The 23,362-nt window shown below is 44.5% G+C and overlaps 1 protein-coding gene across 1 annotated transcript in view; it reads right to left on the bottom strand.

Annotated features, from left to right (window-relative positions):
• CAMKK1 (calcium/calmodulin dependent protein kinase kinase 1) overlaps positions 1–23,362 on the bottom strand; it is a 1,268,063-nt gene that overhangs the window by 842,470 nt on the left and 402,231 nt on the right. Inside the window, exon 3 of the mRNA XM_086954811.1 lies at positions 2,901–3,414. Coding sequence (XP_086810937.1) covers positions 2,901–3,305 — 405 coding nt within the window. The 5' untranslated portion in view covers positions 3,306–3,414. The remainder of the gene's footprint in view (positions 1–2,900; positions 3,415–23,362) is intronic.

The raw sequence follows: 23,362 nt of genomic DNA, 5'->3' as shown, positions 1-23,362 counted from the left end.
ACCACATTCGTGCCTAAATTTGCATGACCCCTGGGGCCTCGTACATTTACCCCTGTTAAAGTTCCAACAAATCCCCCTTTTACCTGCGTTGCCGATCGGCCTCGAGTGGTTGTCGTTACTCGTACCTGATCGAAAGGGCGTCCCAGCATATTGGCGGGAGGATTCACCCACGCTACTCCCTACCAATGGCAACTTCAACATACCAGTATCTTCCATTTTGGACCAAGACACAGAATCATAACAATCCCAAGTTAAGTTTTTATCATGTTCTTTTGCTTTTCTGAAAATATTATCGTAACAGAACCATTGATTGCCCTCGTGTGATACAGAATACCCCATGATTCGTGACTGATAAATCGGCAATTCGGACAGCAATTCGGGCCTACGTTCACCCATGATGGATGTAAAAATCCCCCACGCTCTGCCCCAAGTGCCAATGTTTTCATTTACCTTAAAGGCGGCCATCTTTGCGCGCCAAACACTCGGATGCATGAGCTCCTTCTGGCTCTTAACATGCTCCATCTCATAATGATCGGTAAGCAACGAGAAGATGTTTATATACTCCTCTGCCCATATCTTCTCTTTAATAGCCAGAGGGACATGTTGACCCAACTTTTCCCTTCGTGAGGGTGCAGACTCATCCCTCGCAATCGGCAATGGCCGCTTACCTGAACCGGAAGCTGTATCTGCGACTGGACCTGTCCCAGGTGGCTTCTCTAGTGCCTTCGCCGCTTCCCTTGTTTCACGCAGTTGCTTCATCAACACCTGCGCGTCGTCAGCCGTGGCGCCCTTGCTACCTTTACCCAACCACGCTGCTAATTGTGCTGCCAGCTCGGGCGGCATATCCTCCCCGGACATGGGGGTGACCACCACGGGAATCGGATTCCCCTCTTCCGGCACGGGAGTTGGTTCTTCGAGTGGGGTACAGGGAACCAGGATGTCTCCCCCTGCTGCTCCCCTTCTGGGCCTCTTGCCTTTTCCTCCCGGAGCTGCTCCTGCCAAAGGACGTTTCGGTCCCCCTTCCTCGTCTTTATCCGCCATTCGCCTCTTTAGGTCGGTCACCTCTTTCATAAGAACACGCAGCATCTGGTCGGTAGTCATTCGCTTTCCCGCTTTCTTGGGCATTCTCCAACAGAGTATCTGTAAAACAAACAAGAAAGATTACAACGCTCAAAATTGGCTCTTCGTTCTGTCTCGAGCTCACGTGCAGCGAGGAGGTGCAGCTTTAGAGCACAGGAACAAGAGGATGCTTTCTTGGCTTGTTGCTCCTTTTATCCGTCTTCAGGGCGGGCGTAAACCCGCCCCTGCCTGCCCCAAGGGCGTGGCCGGCCGCGTCAGTGTCTAGGCCAGCCCACTCCAGGGCAGGAAAAGGCGCGCCCCGGCTAAGCCGCTTCGGGCATACGAGCCGAGACTCGCCTCCCGCCCAAGATGGCTTCCCGGGGGGATCGTGGTACTCCGCCATACGTTCGGGGGCACCGAATGGTCGCCCCTTTCCAATTACAGAAATGTGGTCTCTTGAAAGCATCAAGGTGATTAATGATTAATCATTCTATAATACCAGGCTGTGAAGATAATATAACCAAATTATATCACTGCTTGGCATGCAAGTACTTATATGTTACATGGCCGTGAGGATAAAATATCACATTATATCACCCCCTAGCATGCAAGTACTATGTTTCCCGCAGCTCTGTAATGGGGGAATGAATGCCAGCTCCTATTTCTACACGGGAGCATCAGTCTCAGATGAGCAGGGAAAGGAAGTGAATAGTCTCCCCTCTGACAGCATCTGTGAGGGGGTCACAGGAGGTCAGCTGCAGCGCTGATAATGGCTCTCCTAGAAGAAGAAGTGGGGTCCCCCAGCAGCAGCCTCTTCGGTGACCTACAGACACCGAGATAACTCCACTCCCTATCTAGACGGAGGCCGCATCTTAATGTGCCCCAGGTGACCAGCCTTCTTTTCCAGCACTGGGTCTCTACATTCCCTGGCTGCATTAATGAGCATCTGCAGCAATAGACGGACGCGCTTCTTTACAGAGAAATCGTTTGAAAATGTACATGTAACTTTAACCATGTTCTGAATGTAGAATGAATGGGGCACAGGGTCAGGATGTAAGTCACTTACCCTCAAACAAGGAATCTTGCTCCCCTGGCAGGAATGGAAAGTGCAAAACTCTTGATGGCTGAAAAGGGAAATGCTTGTCTTCAAACGAGAGCATTGCTGAGGCCTGCGTGCATAGCAGAAACCATGTTCCGGATTCTGGTTGAACTTTTTGATTTGCTTTGTTGCCAATCAAATGGTCTGATGTCATAGAAACGCGTGTTTTAAGCCTCACTGACAAAGATAGGGCCCATGTAGGACGCAGGGGTGTTCAATGTTGATTCACACGAGCCAGCTCAATGCCAACCTTTACTATGTAAACACACGATACATGTACACACTCTTGCTGTAAATGGTCAATCTTTACACAGACAATGGTTACCCTGAAGATCTTGCACGGATCCTCCCCGCGTGGACTAATTTCGGAGACCTCTGTTTTAAGCAAAAGTATACTAAAGAATATTATGAAAAGTACCAAAAAAGGTGAATCTGCGACTGCCAACAAGCATGGAAGGGAGATATTGAGAATATAACAACATATAGCCCCTGTGCCCAGGTCTTAGGAGAAGGCATTTCATTAGAAAATCTAGAACCCTTGCATTGGAGCAGTGACACCAATGACCCAAGGGAAAAAAACTACCAGGAGGGATTACTAAGCCTACTGTTGTGTCTCTCCAGCTCATGGTGTAATTAAAAGACCCAGGCAATGTACCTAATCTTAGTTAACTCTATAGGACATGCCTGGCCGTCCAAAACCCCCAAAACCATAGACAGATTTCAATTTCCATTAGCAACATACCTCGGAATCTGATATGGAGACGCGATTGGACTCGATTGTTGGCCTTCTCACATTTCTGGGTGAGATGTGTGATGAGGGTCCTGTTGCATAAGGGCCATGGCCTGTGGCATTGGGAGATGGCACGTAACTTCCAGTTGACCGTTCCTGAAGTGAGAACTTTCTGTTTGAAATAACAGGGCGCGTCTCTCCCGGCCGATAAACGTTCATTGGTCCGGCATCTGCAGCGCACTGGTAAGGTGAAGACGCGTTCTCCATGGCGTCCATGCTCACTCCGTGCCTTTGCAAACGATGCCTCTGTGAGGCTGCATCTTGTCCACCTCCAGGGCCCAGAGCGACATCCATGGCTGCAACTCTCTCGGCCAGTTCGGTCTGAGTGTCAGCGCATGTGTCGGGTCCCCCGTCCATGTTAGCTGCCTGGGAGGAGTTTCCAGCACTAGGTTATTAATTTTAAATTCTTTAACAACACACGGTCAGAAGACTGCTCAACCTCAGGCCTCCTCATCCATTAAGATGTCTAGAAAAAAAAAGAATGAAAACGTCATAATGTAGCAAAAAAGAGAAAGTTATGATCCAGAATTTCATTGCATGATATGCAAACACACATTTTAATAAACAAATGACGAGGGAGGTCGTACATGCACATAAACACCACAATACAAAATTATTTGCAAAAAGAAACATGATCCCGACATCTCTAATAATTAAAACTGTAATATCTATTAGTTCTAGAGCTTCTCCATTCTTAATTGACAGTTTACTGAAAGGGTGCCCTCCACTTTTGTGATGTATGGACATGGCTATCCTCTTTCCATCATCTGCAGTGTATCTCAGTGTAACAAGCTGGAGGGACGTCTGATAAGCTGATGGAGCAAGGATTCGCACGTATAGCGCCTTGCTCGTATGCAAAACCCTTGTCTAAAATTGCATAATAATATTAACACCTTTGTTCGTCATTTGTAAAGTGTTTTCCCCTACACGCGGGTGTCCCTAGGATGCTTGCTTGTTTGTCTTTTCAAGTACTAACGAAGCTTGCACTGAAAATGGCTGCTTTGCCGCAATTCAGTCTGCGCATGCGTCGGTCATACCCATGTGATGTGACGCACTCGCATTCTGGAGGGATTTTGTGCTCATGCGCACTGTTGCAAACATGGCCGCTTGTCTCTCACCACGCTCTCTGCTTACTGCAGCAGCTTTCAGCCTATCTATTCTTTCGCATTAATCCTTAATGCAATAGTCATTATAAAGTAAGGGTTGGTTAAGTTTTAGCTTGGTATACAGTGCGATCATTTTGTGTATGATTTTAATTTGTTTTCGCTTACTTTTCATGTACCGCGTCTTTGTGGGCTGGGTAATCATGAGCGGAGCCATACTTGAAGCTCTGCTGGGCACCGTCACATGACCGGAGAAAGTTCCAACTGCGCAGAAGCTAAACCTAGCCAGCTGGCTCCTGAAGCACAATGCGCCTGGGAACATCGCTGGGAATACAGAGTCTTACCTTGAAAGAAGCAATACTGTTGCTACCTATTGTAAAACTGTCCTGTACTGCTGTATTCTATGCATGGGAACGTGAACCTGGGGGGCGGGTGTTCAAATTTGAATATCAATCATGTGAAAACTGAATTCTAGGAGGTGGTAATGACCGCACCACCTCTCCTGACCAATCACAATGTGGGAAACTGTCACTTGCAACATTAGTGGGTGGTCTAAGGGTCCCCAAATTGTATAATTACCCTAGTCTAGCTTAGGAAAATTGTCCGACTTGTCCGAGTAGCAGACCTGTCACTGACCCTACGATCTCAATAGGTGCTCATTCTGAAAAGTGCTGCGGAGCACTTTGTCCATACTTTCCACAATCTCCTAAGGGGTGGAAAATCCTAAGTGCTGGCGAAGCACTTTGCTGGGGAATTTGAAAATCCAATCGGGGTTTCTGGCGGATTACTTGCAGGAGGGGGTAACGCAGGCGTTGCTGTCCGAAGCTGTGGGTGTTGGTCGTACTCTGGGAGGCCCAGTCCTTGACCTGAACCTGAGGGGTATCCTGTCCTTACTGTCCGTGAGCCGTACCTGCTCGCATTCTGGCATTCCTTTTCTGAGGGTCCCTGTCCCTGCCTTCCCAACTGACCCGTGGCCAGGGTTGGTCTTCAATCTGAATTAGGTAAATATAGATTGTGGGTTTGCGTATCTCTTTTTCTCTCTCTCTCTCGTCTGATCAGTTAAGCATTTTTACCTGTGTTAGTGCCTTATTGCCATTGAACTTATATGTGCCTGAATTTTAGTTGGTTCCTTCTCTCCCCTTCTCCTTTAGAAACTCATTGATTTTATAAAACCATAGTATGTTCCCGTTTTTTCCCCTTTCCTTTAGTGATTTGCAGTGAACTTAGCAAAGAATAGCTTAGATACTTAGGTTAAGTACATGTTCTAGGTCATTTCCAATCATATGTTCTAGTGTAAAATTGCAGTGACTAGTTGTGCTCTAAACTCCTACCTTTAGTCTCCCCATATATCCTAATGGTCATATTTTTGATACAAAGCTACCTATTGGTGTTGATTTTAATGTTTGATATATTACTCTGTGTATCGCTTATTATCCTGGCATCTTCTCTTTGAATACGTATATAAAAATTTTAACTTCATCAGGTGTCTGTGGTCATTTTACAGAATTGTGGAAAGTATATTACTGATTTTTAGTGTATTGGATGTTAGGCCTGTCTACTATTTTCCCTAATAGCTCTAGGTCCGTCGGAAGAATTGTGCCTGTGGTAAGTCAGGTGCATGGTAAGCAGAGGTAAATCCAAACTTTATTACTCTTAGCAGCGTGCAGGAGGAGAAATCCTCACCCGGATCACCCAATAAAATTAGTGAAATAATAAACAGTGTCTTTTCACGCCAAGGGCCCAGTGCGTGTGAAGGAATTGGTAACTCGGGTGACCTGGGTAAAACTGCGCGCTCTAGCAGTAATTTCTGGCAGCCAGAGGATGGTTTGGACTAGTTAGATTAGGTAGACAGGATAGGCATAAACAAACCGTGAAAATAAAACGTGCTGCTGATTTCTACTGTATTTTTTCAAAATTTATGAAATGTGTTTTTTATATATATAAATGTACATGATTTTGCATTACTGCTATAAATATTGCATGTTGAATTAACCCAGAATTGTTTGTAAATGTTCAGTGTAGTCCGAATCCCCGGGGAAGTATTTTAGCTAACGGTGAGTAGAATCCGGTTAGCTGTTGAAGTCACTAAGTTTGAAGTATTAGTGCAGGGTTAAGGATAACTGGAAGCACTAATTAGGACCTTTGTTTCTGGAGTGAATGATAGCTACGAGTCCATTATAAAACTTTCATTGCGATATCACCTAGTAAGGGTCGCATACGGAAGGAGTAGTAGGGTCTCCGAGGCTTGTCTGGTAAGTAAAATAGTTCGCTGGTGAAATCCTGGCTCAGTACATATCCCCGATCAAGGTGGATGAGTCAGAAGAATAACGGGTTCTAGATTTACTAGTGTGAAGGGACAGGCAAAGAAGTCTATCCAGAGTGAATGAAAAGTAGACAGAAGTGGTTTACTAGTAGCGAAAGAAAAGTCTTTTCTCTCTTTAGAACACTCAGACATAGTGGCAAACGTTGTGTGTTATTGACTAAAACTTGCACTCGCACTTTAGAGAGAGTAAAAAGTTTCCGTTACCTTGTGAAGGAGGGAGTCAGTCGGAGAGCTGCTCTGACGTCACTTCGTGCCGCGCTAGTATTGGTCAAGGTAGCGGAGCTGAATTTGTAAAGGAGGGGTGAGTGCCGAAGCGTGAGACTCTGTCTTGCGAAAAGGCCGCGCACCCATTGGTTAACCGTAGTTGTATTCTCGGACCTGATTGGGTGGTGCGAAATAAAAGTCGCGCTAGCATTGGAAGCACAAAGGTAAACAAAATTAATCCAGCCGAGATAGAAGCGAATCTGGAGAGTTGTATGTGGTATCCAGATTTCATACCAAATCCAAAATACCTAGGATTTTATAAGGAGCAGACTTTACGAGGTAGACCGCACATGATGTATGGAATAAAGAGAAAATTGTCATTCTCGGATAAAGTAAAGAATTTTTTCAAAACTGACAAGCCCATTAGAACGAGGGAAGGCGTACTCATTCCCCCGCCAAATACCCCTGCCTCTTTCATGTTGTTTGATAAAGGGTATCACACTTGTGTCTGGCTAGAAAATTGGGCAAAGTATACTGTAGATGACGGAGTCCTAGCATTCCCTGTTGAAGGTACATTTAATGGTCGGATCCTGTTTAACTTAAGGACCCGCATGAACGAATTACACCCTAGACCTAGGTTGACCCAGTACGAAGCTTTGGAGGAATGGGAAATTGAGGCTGCAGAGCGAGATAAACCACGAATGGATAAGGGAGTGAGTAAGTGGTATCCCAGACTTCCAACGCCAACCAAAGAGCAGAAAATGAAACAGTGGAGGCAGTCTATGTTAACTGAAGGGCTGTTCCCCATGATGGGGGTATTAGAGGAGAAAAGAGGAAAATGTAAAGAAAAGACCCATCACCTAGCACCTATGGGGGATATGGAAGATGAACACCTGGAAGACTTGTTAATGAAGGATCCACCTCCCTATGTAGCAGAATCAGATTCGGCGCATTCCCAAAACTCTGTTACCAATTACCCCCGAAGTAGGAGGGAAAGTGATTCAGACGGGACAGCTACAAGCAGTAAATATAGTGGAAGGGATGAGTTTTGCAGACCTAAGCCCACAGTCCCGAATTATCGGCCATTCGGGGAAAGTCCCCCTCGATTGGTTGCCCCGACTGCCCCGAGTATCTATCCGTCCTTAGTACCTCAGGTATTGCATGGCAACTCTGCTGAAAGGGGGTTGCAGGAAAAGGAGAGAGAAGCCCTGACTAAACAGCGAGAGGAATTAGTCAGAACCATTGCCCAGATGCATCCCCATCCTGAGGCCTTGACCATTCCGGTAACTATTGGTCCTGCTATCCCAATGTACAAAAATGACTTGACTAGTCCCCTTCCTCCTGTTATCACCCCAATACTGCCTACTCCTAGCTTCCAGACCCCGAGGAAGGAAGTATTCATAGATGAAGATCAGGAAAGTGAGTGTGAATCTGGAAGTTTGATGGATCTGCCCATAAGGGAGTCAAGGGCCAGTGTAGTAGGGACAAGAAGTCAGCCCAGGCAAAAGGAAGTGGTGATTGAGAGTGCATCTGGAATTAGGAACGCCTCTTTAGTCTCCCCTGAAGAATTAGACAGATGGACAAAGGAGATAGAGAAGGAGACCGCTCCCCAACCTAAAGCATTGGAAATATATAAATTAAGAATAGAAATAGAAGAAATGATGGCTGGGAATGTGGGAGTTGAGCGCCTGAGCTCGTATAATGAAGAAGAGTTACTATTCATCAGTAAAAATCTTACCCGGAGTGCTAGGGTGCTCCATGAAAAGATAATGGATGCCGCCACAGAAATGGGAGTTGATGTTAGTCGCTCAAAAATTCTCCAGAAACCTTACAGAGTAGACTTCTCAGACAAGGATTTAGAAAGCCTGAATGTGATGGGAAAACAGATCCAAGTAAGAGAATTGTTGAAAATCTTGCAGAAATGGGGCGAAGTGGGAAAATGGAGAACCAGGTGGGCAAAGAAAAAGGAAGGCAGCAGGGCTGGGTCCGTAACTTCAGAATTCGTATTAAAGGAAGTAACCCCAACAGAAAAATTGTGCCCCATGAGAGAGGTCCCGGGAGGAAAATATGTCCATGTCCCTTGGTCCAGACAAGACATTGTGTCATTTACAAACGACTTCCCGAAACTACGTGAGAAACCAGTTGACTGGTACAGACAGGTAGAACGTTTCATAAAAGTTCAGAAATGTCTGCTGAAAGACCTGGATGGGTTTTTCGACATTGTGGTCCCTGTAGATCTATGGACCGAATGTAAGATAGAAATTGATTGGCCAAATGATGAATATCCCAGAGATGAGAGAACGGGGGCCCCTTCACCGGATGTAATGAGGAAATATGACCAGGTCATACAGTACCTTAAGAAAAAGGTGCCAGCAAAGGAAACAGATTGGACCAGAATAGATAGAACCACCCAAGAACGTGACGAGACAGTGCATTCATTTTATGAAAGGTTACTACAGGTGTTCAAAACTTACAGTGGTATTGATAATGTGGACATGAAAGACATGACCCATTTCAGTTACAGATTTGTGCTAGGATTAAGGCCTGAAATATCACAGTGGATTCGAGATAACAAAATCAGTTGGCAGGGAAAGCCCATAGATGATGTCCTGAAATATGCGAAATACTGCGAAGATGAAATTGAAAATAAAAAGAAAGCCCTCAAGGAGAAAGTGATGTGGGCTCAGGTAAAATTAGCTGAACAGCAAGAAAAACAGTTAAGTAAAATTACTTCTGATAATAATGTTCCGAATAACAATTCTGGGGGGGGAGGAAAGCCCAGACCTAAAATGAGTCGTGAAGAGGCCATGAAAAAGTTTCCGTGCCATGGGTGCGGCCAGATGGGGCATTGGAGAGACGAGTGTCCACACCTACAGGCTGGTAATGCCCCTGTAAATGGTTTAAATCCACAGGTGCCGAAAGAGGGGACAAGAAAAACCCAGCAACAGGTAAAATTACCTCCAGTACCTCGCGCTCCTAGACAGAATTTTAAGAGTCAGGGTCAGCAGAATGAGAGGGCGGAAGTATGGGAGGTTGAGAGTGAAAGAAATGCAGTCATTCCACAGTACTTGCTAAGTGATACCTTCCTTTGTGAAGATCAAGATTGACGGGGCCTGAGAGGGGAGGATGAGGAGTGCGTACTTGGCGCCTCCTTACCGGTAGACCAGACTGGACCATACATTGAAGGAAAGGTTGAAGGAAAAGACGTCACCTTTCTGTTGGACACTGGTGCTACCAGATCTACTGTAAGAACAGTGGATGTTCCTTACCTACCCCTCTCGGGAGAAGCGATCCAAGTAGTGGGAGTCTCGAATCAGATAATACGTACCCCTGTAACTGAACCCATGGAGATTTCCATAGGAAATTTCAAGGAAATGCACAGATTTGTGGTCTGTGATTCCAGCCCTGTAAATCTACTGGGACGTGATTTGTTGTGCAAGATGCGTTGTACCATTTACTGCACACCAAATGGCGTTGAAATTCAGACCCCCGATGAAGATGGCCTGTACAAACTGATGTTAGTCAGACAAGATGCTGATATCAAGCCTTTGACAATTGAGGATTTACCTGAGGAACTCCAGCTAAGAGTAGTACCTGAAGTGTGGGATTTCACGGGAAAAGATGTAGGCCTGATGGCAAATGTGGACCCGGTTAAAATAGCAATAAAAACAAATGCTGTATACCCCAAAACCAGACAGTACAAAATGAGTGCAGAAGTGAAGGCAGGAGTAGCGACTGAAGTCACGAGGCTGTTGGAAGCAGAAATAATAGAAGAAGTGTTGAGCAGCCCTTGTAATTCGCCTATCATTGGGATCAAAAAGCCTAGTGGGAAGTACCGGGTGGTGCAAGATTTGCGCAAGGTAAACCAAATTGTTGTGCCTTGCTGTCCTATTGTACCCAACCCTGCAGTGATACTCTACCAGATTCCTTGGAACGCAGAATGGTTCACTGTCATCGATCTGTGCCACGCATTCTTTTCCATCCCATTGCACCCAGAAAGCAAATTCCTTTTCAGTTTTGAATTCGACAGCCATATCTATGTCTGGAATCGTGTCCCTCAAGGGTACACCGAAAGTCCATCGATTTTCAACCAAATACTGAAAAAATGCCTTGAATCCCTAGTGCTGCCGAGAGAGTCTGTTTTGGTGCAGTACATAGATGACCTGTTAGTGGCATCTAAAACCCAGTCTGACTGTGTCACTGACACAATTGCCTTGCTAAATCACCTAGGAAAAGGAGGACATAAAGTGTCGCCCGACAAATTACAATTCTGTAAAAACTCAGTAAAATATCTGGGGCACCAGATAGAAAAGGGAATCAGGAAGGTCACTACCGAAAGGATCAAAATAATTAAAGCAATGGAACTGCCCACAACCCAGAAAGAGGTGAGAATGTTCTTGGGAGTTGTGGGTTACTGCAGGCAATGGATTGTAGGATTTGCGGCTCTAGCCCGACCCCTGATAAATATGACAAAGAAAGGAGTGGAAGACCCCGTCCACTGGGACAGTGAGAGCATGAATGCTTGGGTAACTCTGAGAAACTGTCTATGTACCGCACCTGCATTAGGTATGCCGGAGTACACTAAACCCTTTGAACTGTTCTGTGACACCAGAGAAAATTGTGCTCTTTCAGTCCTGACCCAGGAGCACGGATCAGTCAGACGACCAGTAGCCTACTTTTCGGCCACCCTAGATCCCGTGGCCGCTGGATTGCCTGGATGCTTGAAAGCCGTTGCGGCTACTTGCGTCAGTCTGGAACAGAGTGAGAGCATTGTCATGGGACATCCCGTCACTGTCTATGTTCCTCATTCTGTTGTCATCCTACTGACTAGAACTAAGACCCAGTACCTCACACCTAGTCGGCTGACTAAGTATGAGAGAATTTTGATTGGTGCTGAAAATGTAACTATTTCCCGGTGCAATGTCCTAAATCCTGCGACACTGTTACCTGTTCCTCTGGATGCAGAATCTGATGAGGACGGGGAACATAATTGCATCGATCTGACTGAATACAGCACCAAGCCCCGTCCTGACATTCGTGAAATAGCATTTCGTGACGGGGATAAAACAATGTTTGTGGATGGCTCGTGTTTGAGACATGAAAGTGGGAGTCTGAGTGCTGCCTATGCTGTGGTTACACTGACAGGAGTCGTCGAGGCATCTTACATGCGCGAGGTGAAATCTGCACAAGTGGCGGAGCTCATCGCATTAACTCGAGCATGCAAGAGGGGAAAGAACAAAAGAATTACTGTTTACACAGACAGTCAGTACTGTTTCGGGGTTGTTCATGACTTCGGCCAATTGTGGTTGCAAAGAGAATTCATGACTTCCTCGGGCACACCTATCAGAAATGGAAAGGTGGTGCATGACTTACTAGAAGCTATCCAATTACCCAAAGAATTGGCTGTGGTCAAGTGTGCGGCTCACAGATCTGGAAATGATGATGTGACTGCCGGTAATAGGTACGCTGACCAAATTGCACAGTTTTGTGCCCGTCACCAGATGTCCCTACAAATTGCCCGGTGGGATGGAACCAGCTGCCAACTTATGTTGTTTGATAATGTGTCAACGTGGGAAGAATTAAAAGAGATACAACAAGCAACAGACAGGCAAGAAAAAGGCAGGTGGGCCGCAAAGGAATGCGAATTGCGAGAGGATGGTGTGGTGGTAAATCCGGCTGGGGTGCCTGTACTGCCTGATAGTCTGATAGACCCCATGGTCAGAATGATACATGAGCCAACACATATGGGAAGAGACGCAATGTGTCGGGTGTTTGAACAGGTGTTCTGTAATTCAAAGTTCAGGGACCAGGCGGAAAGGCTTTGCCAGAGGTGCCTAGTGTGTCAGCAATTCAATGCAGGAAAGAAGACAGTAGTGAAACAGAGTACTATTGGAAAGGCAGTAGGTCCCTTCGTTAGAATGCAGGCAGACTTCATAACCATGCCCAGATGCAAAGGATATAGATATGTCCTAGTCGTAGTATGTCTATTCTCCAGGTGGGTGGAAGCGTATCCAGCTAAGAAAAATGACGCTATCACCACAGCCAAATTGTTGCTCAGGGAGTTGATACCTAGGTATGGGATCCCAGAGACGATCGAAACAGACCAAGGTGGGCATTTTGCCAACGATGTCCTATTGGAACTTTGTAGAGCCTTCAAAATGAAGCAAAGATTGCACTGTGCCTACCACCCAGAGGCTTCTGGGGTAGTGGAACAAATAAATGGCACTCTGAAGTCCAGACTGGGAAAAATGTGTGATTCCACAAAAATGAACTGGATAGAAGCTTTACCCCTGGTGCTGATGAGTTTGAGAAGTATCCCAAATCGAAAGACTGGCCTAAGTCCCCATGAAGTGTTGATGGGAAGAGTGATGCGCCAGGCATGGGTACCCGGAAACAAACTGCTAAGCATTTCTGATGATATGGTGCTAGAATACTGCAAGCAGCTGGGTGACCAAGTGCGTTCTCTCTCTCAGCAGATTGGAGAGACAGAAGACGAGTGGCCAAAGACTCCAGCACACAATCTGCAGCCAGGAGACTGGGTGGTGTTAAAGAAACACACCCGGAGCAGTTGCCTGAAGCCAAGGTGGGGAAAGCGACGACAAGTGATCCTCGTCACTACCACTGCTGTGAAGTGCGCTGGTGTACCGAAGTGGATCCACGCCAGCCACACAAAGCGGGTATCTGGAGAAAACGCGACTGGAGCTGAAGGCAGCACAGCTGAAGAGACTTCCGAGGAGGAAGATCCGGAACTAGCTGACATCGAACTGCCGAGCACAAGTCGAGACGTTGAATGGTATCCCGCCGACGAACAAGTTCATGATCCAATACGAACAAGGAAATATTCCTACTTAGACAGTGAGTGGGATAGTCCAGGTGAGACAGAAATAGAAGGAGCAGGTCAGGTCAACGAAAGCCACAACACACCTGATCAGGACATAGGCCAAGTAGGGTCAGATCAAGATCTCGAGACTCCTCCTGAAACTCCGGAGCCGAGAAAGGGACAGTTAGAAGTTAGAGTTGACGTTCATGCAGAAGAAAACGAAGAGATCGAAGAGCATGAACAGGAACAGATAGAACTAGATCAAAGTGCTCAGACAACGGAAACAACAGCAACCAGAAACAAAAAGAAAGTGCGATTTGAATCTGAGCAGGGACAGAATAGGGACCAGGCAGAAGAAATAGACGAAAGACCTGGAACTAGTCAGACAGGCAGGGAAACAGAAGTGCCACATCAAAAAGTGAAAAGAGTGCACGAGGAAGGCGAAGTCTCCTCAACCACTGGGAGGCACGGAGGAAGAAGTGAACCCCGATACGTCAAGAGACTAAGGCTCAGACTAAAGACAGTCGGAGAAAACGATAAAGACCGAAAAAGGGCTCAAAGTGAAAGAAGTGCAGCCCAAGGAAAATCGCTGAGAAAAAGCGACAGAATAAAGAAACAGAACCGACTGTATCGGAGCCCTGAATGGACGTACTTTGTGTTGGAGGAGATTGACGAGCCTCACCACAGTGGCAACAGTGACAACGAGTCTATTGCTGATTGGAGTTCGGACGAAGACCCTCCGTAAGAGAACCCCTGAAGTGAGCCTTTGGTACAAAGGAACGAAGAGGGGTAGCAAAAGCCACCTGTAAGCTAAAAATGTCTGATCCGAGTGTCTCTGGGAGATCCCGGTGTGGGTGTCTCAAAACATGTTGTAAGATATGCTTGTGTAGTGTAGCTATGCTAATAGTAATGTGGATAGGACTAACAGTTTTTCTGCCCTTTATGATAAGTAGAGATCCAAACTTGTCCCCTACTGAACCCGAAGCAGTAGATGTAGGGGTTGTACAGACTGCAGAAACACCACGTAGACTAGAAAGACGCGACAAAAGAGTAGGACTGACACACACACGACCTAATTTAGAAGCACCAGATGAGGATGGACTACATTTTCACAGAATGAAGAACAGGACGCATCTAAATGTTTTTGCTAACCTGTTAGTGCATTATGTAGAAGCTATGGAAATAGAGGACTGTTATGTCTGCATGAAGCTACCAACCTCAGTGGCTGAAGGCGTGACATACCACCATCTACCTTTGACCTATGGAATCTCCTGTAGTATATTAGCTAGCTTGTTCTATAGAAGCACCTTGCAGTACTATTATTCAAACGATGACGTAGTATTTTCTGAACTTCCTGTTAGAGGACATTTGAACCGTGTACATACTACAAGTGATGTGACCCGCTATATGGGAGAATATTTCCTGACTATAGGTAACATAGACTTAGATCAAGCAAGAGAAGACAATCTGACCTGTTCACTGCAAGAGCAGGAAAAGATGTTTATAAAGATGGCAGACAGAAGGAGAGAAAAGTTTCAGAAGAAGGCAAATGACGAGAAGGATAGAATCCCTAGGTGGGCTGAGCACATGGATAACACCTCAGAAGGCGAAGCCAGTCCTGCCTTGTTGCTGGATTTTGAAAGAAAGGGGAAACTTTGTATCCATAGGGAAAAGACAGAGTACTATAACAATGTATTCATCGGTTCCAGCGAGTGTGAACATAATTATAAGGTAATTGGAGGCTGGGGATTCAAAAATGGGTCAGAACCTGTGTTTCCCGGAATATATTATATATGTGGGAACAAGGCTTATTTCAAATTGCCGGATCACTGGTATGGAAGCTGCTACTTTGGCATTGTTTTCCCGAAAATATACCATGTGAATAACGCAGCTGGAAGCGATGATGAAACTAATGGCTTAGTGCGTAGTAGACGCGAAAGTGTAGGCGAAATTGTAGGTGATATCTTCAGTGCACTGATACCTGGAATGGGGGTAGTTCTGAACACCCATAGAATCTGCAAATTGTCTACGGTGGTGGACCGGTTATCAACGGACACTGCTGCTGGTTTCCTGCTGGTCAATACTGAAATGGTTGCGATCAGATCAATGGTTTTACAAAACCGTCTTGCCCTTGACACCCTATTAGCAAAAGAGGGCGGAGTCTGTAGAATGCTGAAAGCGCAACATTGTTGCACCTACATTCCTGACAAAAGTATCGAATTAAACAATATGTGAAGAACATAACTAATTTGGAAAGAGAACTCAAACCATTGGAGGTTGACAGTGCCTGGACGAGACTGACTGGAGGTCTCTCCTCTATAGGTAGTTGGTTTACTAATCTAGGTAGAAATATTTTGTGGAAAATACTGATGCCAATAGTCATAATAGGTGTGATTGTATTGATCATTTTTATCTGCTGCAAATGTCAAAGGTGTAAAAAGAAATATACAGTCAATCCGAGGGGGGTGAAAAGAAACATTGATGAATTAGAATTAGAGGAGCTGAAGAGTGCAATTTATAAAAAGGCGAAAAATCACCACTCTCATAGGGAAGCTGAAAGAAAACTAAACAATAAGTTTATTGAAATTGAAATGGACGATATGAATGAATGAGAAAAGTTGGCATCTGTTTCCTTCATGTAGTGATGATAGTAAATATCATCAAAGAGGGGATTGATGGAGCAAGGATTCGCACGTATAGCGCCTTGCTCGTATGCAAAACCCTTGTCTAAAATTGCATAATAATATTAACACCTTTGTTCGTCATTTGTAAAGTGTTTTCCCCTACACGCGGGTGTCCCTAGGATGCTTGCTTGTTTGTCTTTTCAAGTACTAACGAAGCTTGCACTGAAAATGGCTGCTTTGCCGCAATTCAGTCTGCGCATGCGTCGGTCATACCCATGTGATGTGACGCACTCGCATTCTGGAGGGATTTTGTGCTCATGCGCACTGTTGCAAACATGGCCGCTTGTCTCTCACCACGCTCTCTGCTTACTGCAGCAGCTTTCAGCCTATCTATTCTTTCGCATTAATCCTTAATGCAATAGTCATTATAAAGTAAGGGTTGGTTAAGTTTTAGCTTGGTATACAGTGCGATCATTTTGTGTATGATTTTAATTTGTTTTCGCTTACTTTTCATGTACCGCGTCTTTGTGGGCTGGGTAATCATGAGCGGAGCCATACTTGAAGCTCTGCTGGGCACCGTCACATGACCGGAGAAAGTTCCAACTGCGCAGAAGCTAAACCTAGCCAGCTGGCTCCTGAAGCACAATGCGCCTGGGAACATCGCTGGGAATACGGAGTCTTACCTTGAAAGAAGCAATACTGTTGCTACCTATTGTAAAACTGTCCTGTACTGCTGTATTCTATGCATGGGAACGTGAACCTGGGGGGCGGGTGTTCAAATTTGAATATCAATCATGTGAAAACTGAATTCTAGGAGGTGGTAATGACCGCACCACCTCTCCTGACCAATCACAATGTGGGAAACTGTCACTTGCAACATTAGTGGGTGGTCTAAGGGTCCCCAAACTGTATAATTACCCTAGTCTAGCTTAGGAAAATTGTCCGACTTGTCCGAGTAGCAGACCTGTCACTGACCCTACGATCTCAATAGGTGCTCATTCTGAAAAGTGCTGCGGAGCACTTTGTCCATACTTTCCACAATCTCCTAAGGGGTGGAAAATCCTAAGTGCTGGCGAAGCACTTTGCTGGGGAATTTGAAAATCCAATCGGGGTTTCTGGCGGATTACTTGCAGGAGGGGGTAACGCAGGCGTTGCTGTCCGAAGCTGTGGGTGTTGGTCGTACTCTGGGAGGCCCAGTCCTTGACCTGAACCTGAGGGGTATCCTGTCCTTACTGTCCGTGAGCCGTACCTGCTCGCATTCTGGCATTCCTTTTCTGAGGGTCCCTGTCCCTGCCTTCCCAACTGACCCGTGGCCAGGGTTGGTCTTCAATCTGAATTAGGTAAATATAGATTGTGGGTTTGCGTATCTCTTTTTCTCTCTCTCTCTCGTCTGATCAGTTAAGCATTTTTACCTGTGTTAGTGCCTTATTGCCATTGAACTTATATGTGCCTGAATTTTAGTTGGTTCCTTCTCTCCCCTTCTCCTTTAGAAACTCATTGATTTTATAAAACCATAGTATGTTCCCGTTTTTTCCCCTTTCCTTTAGTGATTTGCAGTGAACTTAGCAAAGAATAGCTTAGATACTTAGGTTAAGTACATGTTCTAGGTCATTTCCAATCATATGTTCTAGTGTAAAATTGCAGTGACTAGTTGTGCTCTAAACTCCTACCTTTAGTCTCCCCATATATCCTAATGGTCATATTTTTGATACAAAGCTACCTATTGGTGTTGATTTTAATGTTTGATATATTACTCTGTGTATCGCTTATTATCCTGGCATCTTCTCTTTGAATACGTATATAAAAATTTTAACTTCATCAGGTGTCTGTGGTCATTTTACAGAATTGTGGAAAGTATATTACTGATTTTTAGTGTATTGGATGTTAGGCCTGTCTACTATTTTCCCTAATAGCTCTAGGTCCGTCGGAAGAATTGTGCCTGTGGTAAGTCAGGTGCATGGTAAGCAGAGGTAAATCCAAACTTTATTACTCTTAGCAGCGTGCAGGAGGAGAAATCCTCACCCGGATCACCCAATAAAATTAGTGAAATAATAAACAGTGTCTTTTCACGCCAAGGGCCCAGTGCGTGTGAAGGAATTGGTAACTCGGGTGACCTGGGTAAAACTGCGCCGACAATTTACAACGCATTTTGCAGAACCCTGACATTTCTGTATTCATATATGTCCTTGTCGAACAGTGCCAATGCTCATTAAACAGTTCACATGCAGAGGTCTATCAAAGTGTTGACATTCCAATATCGACCTCTACAATATCCACTACCCACATAATATCAAAGAAAAAAGCTGTGGAGTTCGGAATAGTAAATCAAGGTATGACGTCCCCTTAAATGCCTATCTTGACATTATGTCCACAGTCAAAAGTGGTGAGTTGATATCCTGCGGGGAGCACCGAGTCCCAGCTCAACGCACTCCAAATATAAAGTACCCGCAAACTATCCTAGTGAACTTCAAGGATTACAGGATCAAAGAACAGATTCTGGCACCTGCAATTAAGCATAAAGAGATCCCTATTGTGGAGAAGTCAAAACTCTGTGTATTCTCGGACATGTCAATAACAGCGGCTCAATGAAGGAAAGAGTTATTCAGGCTCTTGAGTCAGTTTAGGCTGGTGGCACCCAGGTCTCGACAAAACTGAAAATTTGTATAAAAGACAGTTTCAAATTATTTCAGATGTATGAGAAGCAGGAAAAATGTGGGCAACTGTTGTAAACTTGGCCAAGGCGCCCCACAAAGGGGACAAAGCCTGAGAATTAACTTGATGGCTGTACACTAGAATGTGATATTGATATAGGGTGCAGAGTGCGGAGTCATTTTTCCGCAGTCAGGCTGAGGGTAGGGATCTACTCAAGAACAAGGCACCAGTTATAAATAGGGGGGTTCTGGGGGATCAAAGGGCAGTCCTCTTCTTTGAAGGGGTAGGGACTCCATTGTGAGGAGCCCCCAAGGGGGAAGGGAGCTACAGGAGTTTGGGGTTTTGTGCGGCACTGGGTTTTTGGGTGGTGGGTTTGGAGCACGTTCGGGAAAATGAGCAGGTCTCAGGTGGGCATCAGAGTAGGAGTTTGAGAAGGGAAGAGAAGGGTAGTGAAGGCACGATATATATCGTTATACACAAGCAACATTTTTAAGTGATGTATAATGTTAAGGTATTATAATGCAATGACAAGTTTGTTTCAAACAAACACAAATATGGGGTTCTGTTGAGACGGCTCTCCTCATTCTAGCCTGAAGTAATTTTTTTTCAGGAGACTCATCTTAAAACAAGCAACCCAAAACTTCATATCCCGAAAGAATATGCTTAAGCATATTTTGAATCAGCTGGGGTCACATTGCGAGAGGTGGCGATCTATTTGGCAGATCTATTGATTGGCAGGTGAGAAACGTAATTCAGGAAGATGGCTCTGGATAAAGGTTTCAATTCAGGATTCCCCTTTGATATTGGTGAATTATTATGGCCCGGTAGGTGATGATGTAGAGTCATTGCTATAGTTACACAATATCTCTTTGGGGCAGAAGGTCCCACAATTTTTTGAGACGATTTTAACTATGCCCAAGCCTTGACCATAGGCAAAAAAACTGCTAAAACCTAAAACTATGAGGGTTCTCAGCACTATAAAGCAGGATTTTCAATTAGACGATCCCTGGCGAGTAGACCATCCATTCACTGCCAAGTATACTTGTTTCTCACATTGAAACAATACTGCATCGTGGCTTGATTTTAATCTAATATCTCAGACAGTCAGTTGGGGGTAACAGATAGTTGGGCAAATGCATTTTCTGATCATTCGGTTATATCCATCCAGTTGCATCCGGAAACTCCCAGAAGAGAGGGTCCTAGGGGGAAGTCCCTACAAGCAAATCAGAACAGACTTTGTAGTGTGGGAGGCCATTAAGTAGCATGTTTCTCAAATAAAGAACTACAATTGGCGGTTGACTCTGCCACAGGGCCTTGTTTGGGTACAGGAGGCAGGTCTGGTCAAAATAACGCCTGGAGAAGGCTAAGCAGAATCTCAGGGATTTTTTCCTACTAGAGAAGATAACCATCTTCAGATTGTACCAGCAACTGATATAAAAAGAAAGTCAGCAGATAGGGAAATTTCTGGCCTGATCAACTCGGATTAAGCAGGATAAACAATTAGTTAACTAGATCACAATTTCAGTTACTTGTACAATCATTACTGAGAATGAGGACACTACACAGGTCTTCTTCCAACATTACAGAAGTCTACATGAGAGTACCTATTTAGTTCCTCTCTCTAACTCAGAACAATACTTCAGGTCAATATGATTACCTTGAATATCAAGAACCCAAAAAGGGGCAATACTAGGGAGAATAACAATCTTAGAGGTGATAGGAATGCTTCAAAAGATAACCAATGCAAAAGCCTTTGGGAATGATGGAATACCAATAGAAATCTATTAGGTATCTAAAAAAGAGCAGCTCCCCTTTCTAACTGATTTATTCAGCTCAATAAGGAAGGTGCTGACAATCCTTTAACATTTTAAAGAATCTGCCATAGTTAACTTTCTTAAGAAAGACAAATATCCCACAAATGTCAATTTGTATCAACCGATAAATCTGCTTAACGCGGATTATAAATTGTTAACAAAAGTTTGGGCATCTCGAATTATCGCTGCAAGTCAAACTCTAATCCATAAAGATCAGTGTGGATTTGTGTCTAATAGGCTTATGGTGGCAAACACCAACTTTTTCATACATGTTATAGATTACTTTAGGAGTAATCAAACTAGGTCAGTGAAAATAATGATGGATGCCGAAAAGGCCATTGACCTGGTCAATTGGGATGCCCTTTCCTGCAGTTTGGGGACAGTCGAGTTTCCCTATTAATTTAGAAACCTATATCAGGGTGCGGAGGCCAATATATTATAAATTCAAAGGTAGGGGGTTCTGTTAAAATCAATAGGGGTACGTGACAGGGGTGCTCAAAGTTCTCTATTATTTTTTACTGTTTTATTTAGCCTCAAGGAGAGGTGATTTGTAGTACGGGATCTATCTGCCCACCAATACATGGGATGCCAAAAATAACATTATTTGTAGTCAATATCATTCTATCCCTAAAGGCTGATTTTTATTTTTTTGTTTAAATCTTTTTATTAGGGTTTTACATTACAGATTCCCATGTGGGAATTCAGACTGATCACAGTTTAACCTTTACTTATGCAATTGTTGAACATCAGCGATAGTTACAGAACAACATTTCCATTTAGGTTCTAATCCTCCAGGTACGGTTCCACATCATCGCCCATAAATCTATTACTGGTTCGTCCCGTTATGTAATGATATATCCTGTTGTGTCTGGTCCCTTGGGCTACATGGTGGTGAGGACTGGTGTAGCATTCTCCTCTCTGTCTGTTTGTGCTATCCCCTGCTATGTGTCTGATCATTGGTACTCTACGAATAAGTCGGCTTCCAAACCGCCAACAGAAACTTAACTGTAAACCGTGGGAAGAAACGTCTCCCGGGAAGGGAGGGGAGGGGGAGCAAAAGGGGCGGGCGAGGACGAGTCGTTGTGACGGGTGGTGCGTGAGCTGGCTACTGGTCTGAGGGGTGAGTCGGGGGTATCTCGGGGAGGGGGAGCCGCCACAGAGATAGACAACAGTCTCAGTGGCATCATCTGCCTATCCTATTCTATCCTTTCGCCTGGGTATCACTCGGCCGTTATTGGGGCTTATGACCTGGGGGGCTGAGAAGGGTCCTGTAGGGGCTCTCCAGTGCATGGCCATCAGTTTATCTTTAGCTTTATCCAGATAACTAGTTTTTTAACAGCTAACCATCGAGAGGTCACTGAAGAGATCCTAACCATTGTTTCTTCCCTAGTTAAGAGGGAGCTGATAGGAATCAGCAATTGGTACAGGGTTTTGCGGAAACTTTCTGATCAAGATGTAATTGCGGAGTTTTGTTGGAAAATGTGTGAGAAAACTCAATGTAGGTTATCAATGGGATATTGACAGTTCATTTCGGAGATTTGGCACAAATCCCTAAGGGCGGCAAACTTTAAAAGGATGTCCTTTCTGTCCGGATGGAGGTCATATTATACTCCACAAGCTCTGCATACAAAATTCCCATCGGTCCCAGTTCAATGTTTTTGCTGTCCATGCGATGGAACGGGCAATTAGCTTTACACATTTTATGCATGCCCAAAACTTTTTCAATTTTGGGAGGAGCTTATCGTAGTTCTGAGTAAAGGTTTGCACTTCAGGGTTACACCAAAAGCTAGTATAATGCTATTTGGATTCTCCAACGAGTGTCATAAAGTAAATAGGTTTGTGCAATACTTTATTTTTATTGACTTAATGGGAGCATGCTCTTTTACACTTCAATATTGGAGAACCCCAAACATTCCAACTTTGAGGGCTGGCATGAAAAAATTATAAAAGGACGAAAGTCTTTGAAGAAGCATATGCTGAATGACCTGGGAAATTGACACAGTTTATAGCATCTGGAAACTATTTCAATCTCTTGATGAGAACCCAGTGTAGCTAGTTAGGGGGTTTACAGGGTCGGATTCTGCATATTTTAAAGATGAATGCTTATGCCTGCCCTCTGGGATCTAGAAGCATTATGTAACCACTTTACTGAGTAGGTGGCATGGTTTGGCAGTATGATTGTATGTCACCCAATTACTGCATCGTGGTAGAGTGATTCCTTTCTGCACTTCCCTTCTCATGAGGTTGATATAACAAAGTGATGTGCTGTATTACTATGCACTGTAATATTGAGGAGTGCACATCGTCCCGAAGCAGGATTCAATATTACGTAATTGCGGCATCTCGGCAGAGTAACTGCACTTGCACTTTAAGTTTTTGTATGGGGCGGGAGTATACATTTATGTACTGTATTTCAAGGAACTTTAAATATTTTGTATGATTAAGTACTGTATTCTTGATGTACTTTAAATACCTAAGGATCAGAGCTTTGAAATTATGCCTTTTTTCATGCCATTAGAGCACTTTATGTTGTATATACTATTGTCCCCATCGGGTTGTTTGATCATTAATTTGGAAATGGAAAGTCTCCTCAAAGACAGTCCTGGTTTTTAAAGAAGTGGCGTATACAATGCCAGCTAAACGCATGGCCAATTATCTGATTCGGTAAGCTCTGGATATTCGATCAGGATTTTTGATCAGTATAGTTTTTGTGGAGTGGTTATGTGGAATTAATACTTCTCGTAGAGTCAAGGCACTTTATTCCACTGCTAGAATGGAATTTTGTAATCATATTAATGTAAGATGTTGTGGCACTCCTTTTTGAAGGAATTGGATGCATTTCATGAATAACGGAATAGCATAGTCTATGCCATT

Source organism: Lissotriton vulgaris, chromosome 2_1, assembly GCF_964263255.1.
Source record: "Lissotriton vulgaris chromosome 2_1, aLisVul1.2, whole genome shotgun sequence".
NCBI lineage: Eukaryota > Metazoa > Chordata > Amphibia > Caudata > Salamandridae > Lissotriton > Lissotriton vulgaris.
Note: the sequence above shows the minus strand (reverse complement) of the source record. Positions and strands in the feature narration are given on the sequence as shown.